The sequence below is a fragment of the Notothenia rossii genome (assembly GCF_949606895.1).
Source record: "Notothenia rossii genome assembly, chromosome: 1".
Taxonomy (NCBI): Eukaryota; Metazoa; Chordata; class Actinopteri; order Perciformes; family Nototheniidae; genus Notothenia; species Notothenia rossii.
Window position 1 is genome coordinate 37,907,893 of NC_136912.1, and position 2,831 is coordinate 37,910,723.

The 2,831-nt window shown below is 39.2% G+C and overlaps 1 protein-coding gene across 1 annotated transcript; it reads left to right on the plus strand.

Moving 5' to 3' along the window:
* Positions 1–562: 562 nt before the first annotated feature.
* LOC307015347 (uncharacterized protein) lies at positions 563–2,075 on the plus strand. Its single transcript, XM_079643879.1, has 4 exons — positions 563–781; positions 913–1,030; positions 1,126–1,218; positions 1,583–2,075. The coding sequence occupies exons 1-4, from the start codon at positions 709–711 to the stop codon at positions 1,638–1,640; spliced, it is 342 nt and encodes a 113-aa protein (XP_079500005.1). The 5' UTR covers positions 563–708; the 3' UTR covers positions 1,641–2,075.
* The last annotated feature ends 756 nt before the right edge of the window (positions 2,076–2,831 follow it).

Below are 2,831 nucleotides of genomic sequence, written 5' to 3' on the forward strand. Positions count from 1 at the left end.
ACTGTCATAAAAACAGCTATTGCTAAAAAGAGGTTGCTACAGCAGTTGCTAACAGTTGTTAACAGATGCTAAATGAGACTACTTTTCATCACGGCGATGTAATGATATGCCAAAGACCTTATTTTCTGCAATATTTCAAAATCCAATGGTGAATTTGACTGGTTTTTTTTTCTTCGAGGGAGCCCTTGAAATGCTAAATAATTAATCATACAATCATATAAATTATAATAGCTTCACTTTTTAACTAATAGGTTTTCATCTACACACACAGTAAATACATTCTTCTGGTTAATTTATCAACATTGCACCACAAACATCCCTCCTCCTCCTGTTTGATAACAGCTAAAGTTGAACTTCCGGTCAGCAAGGTGGAACTCTCATTGCACTTTAGTAACAGTTAGGTTTGCCTAGACATGTTCGGGCAAAGTGTGACATAAAACATTACTCATCAAAGCATGTCGTGTAATCACTTCCTTCGTCATCGCTTTCCCTTTCTCTTCCTTGTCTTTAGGAGCACATTCCACTGTGTCTACAGAGTGAGTGGAAATTCCAAAGAATGTTAGGTTTGGCTTGACGGGAAAAAGCATGGGCTGAGGGAAAACCCACCAGCTCCCCTTATAAAAAGGGGGAGACTTGCAACAGCTCTTCAGTCTTCAGCTTGCTGTCCTTCGAAGGATCTCTGGATTTGTTCTTCCCTAAACAGAAAAAATGTCCTCTTCACAGAAAACCTGCACTCTCCTTTTGGTTGTGTTGGCTGCAGTTTGCATTCAGCTCTATCAAGGTGAGTTTAAGCACCATCTATAATGGTTAGATCGGACTATTGCAGATGATAAGAAAGAGATTCATCAAACAGTCTTAGTTTTAACAAGATTTTATTTGGAAATTGTTTCTGACAATCGATTTTCTCTGCAGCTCAGGCCCTGATCGGACGCTGCTCGTGTACATCAGTCAAGTTGAAGAATGTCAAAGGCAACAAAACAGACTTCAAATTCCTTGAGAAGAGGCCTGGATGTGATAGAACCGAATTCATGTAAGTTTGAATACAAGCCTGGATAACTGCAGCTTTAAAACATCTATCATCAATCGTGTTGACTTAAATTTGATTCCTTGTTTTATATTTTTAAGTGTTACTAAGATCAATCGGGACAACACCACACAGGAAATCTGCGTAGACACTGATGGAGCGATGTTCAAGGCTTTTTCTAAATGCTGGGAAAGGTAAATAATGCCAATGCGAATGCTCTTTTGTTTTATGACACTACTTTTAAAATATGCGTAGCTAAATCTGCATGCATTTTAAGTGTTTTTACTGAGTCCGGCATGATTCGGGGCAAACAATCTCACCAAGAGAAATCTTGATTTGGCCTCCGGGAAGATATTTTGTTGAGCCAAAACCTTGCATGGCAAAACTTCAAGGTTTACTCTGCAAAAACCAAACTGAAAGAGACACAAACCTTTTTAAACAGAGCGTTGGCTCAACAAACCTCATTAAATATTAACATGTGACTCTTTGCACAATGGTCCAGATGTTTTCTGTTAGTCCTCTGGCCTAATCCCAGTTTTTCTTCCTCACTCTTAACAGGATAAAGAAAGACGAGAGCCGCAAAATGGAGTGTATCAACAGGAGTAGGACGGCGTGAAAGTGCGAGGGGGATGGGGGCGGCTGACTGGGGGCGGGAGGAAAGTTATCTGGACTACAGTCCCGGAGGTCACATGAAGACTGAGAACACAAGCCTGGCTGAGAGCAGAGCTTTCACTGAAATCTGGCACTGGATAGGATTGTGAAATGACAGCGAGAGGGGAAGAGTGGTGTGTGTGCGTGTGCGTGTGCGTGTGCGTGTGCGTGTGTGTGTGTGTGTGTGTGTGTGGTAAAAAAGAGAAGTTATGGATGTAAAGGGTTAGATATTGTAAAAATACTATACCAGCAAATCTGTGTAAAAAAAGTCCACTGCTGAAATGCACACACCTACAGTATATGGGTTTTTTAACATAACTATTATTTATACTTGGTATTTATTTATTTTTATATTTTCTTTGTACAAATGTCCAAGCAAATAAAGCAGGTTTTGATGCAATCATGTGCTTTCTGTGAGTTTTTTATATCACTTTTCAAGTAAATAACCCATTCTGAATCCCGTAAACCATCTGTTTGCAGCTGTTTCTTTCCCATAATGAAACCTGCGGCTCACCACCAGCATTTCTGCATCCGCACATTCACACAGCTTCGCAATAAAAACACACAGTTATTATTGTGCAGTGAGGGCACAGCTGGCTCCCGAGGACACTGAAGTGACTTTGTTGTAGGGAATAACAAATTAATCGTAATCATAGAAAAACCCGCTCTCTCCTCAGGGGGAAGAGGGGCCTCACGTAATAATAATTAAATGGCACCCATGAGAACATCTGACCACAGCTGTTTGCAGCAGCTGCAGACTGCATGACAGAGAGGGATTCCTGAAGCATCTCATTGCTGTTGACAGAGGTGAAAAGCGATGGCTTATGACTGCTTGAGTCATTAGTACTTTGGTTAATTGAGCAAATAATGTTAAAGTCAAGCCGAAATGTAAATTAACTCTTGTGTTCAAACACATTTACAATATCTCTTTCTCATACAGTTTTATCTTAAATCAGAAATCATTTATTTGTCTTGCTACGGGACATTTATAGCGTTACAGCAAAAGTAATAGTGTAATATGAAAAGATAAAAGGCAAATAATAATAAATAAATAAGCTAACATTCAAAATAGAGACAAGCACACATTAGGAATTAAACAAAATAACGACAAATAGGTAAATATGCATGGTTAAATATACTTAGCAGTATATAAGTA

Excerpts from the sequence above, each read along its gene's own strand:
- LOC307015347 (XM_079643879.1), top strand. The coding sequence starts at position 709 with ATGTCCTCTTCACAGAAAACCTGCACTCTCCTTTTGGTTGTGTTGGCT. Across the intron at positions 782-912 it reads TTGCATTCAGCTCTATCAAG|CTCAGGCCCTGATCGGACGC; the intron begins GTGAGTTTAAGC and ends TTTTCTCTGCAG. Across the intron at positions 1,031-1,125 it reads TGTGATAGAACCGAATTCAT|TGTTACTAAGATCAATCGGG; the intron begins GTAAGTTTGAAT and ends TATATTTTTAAG.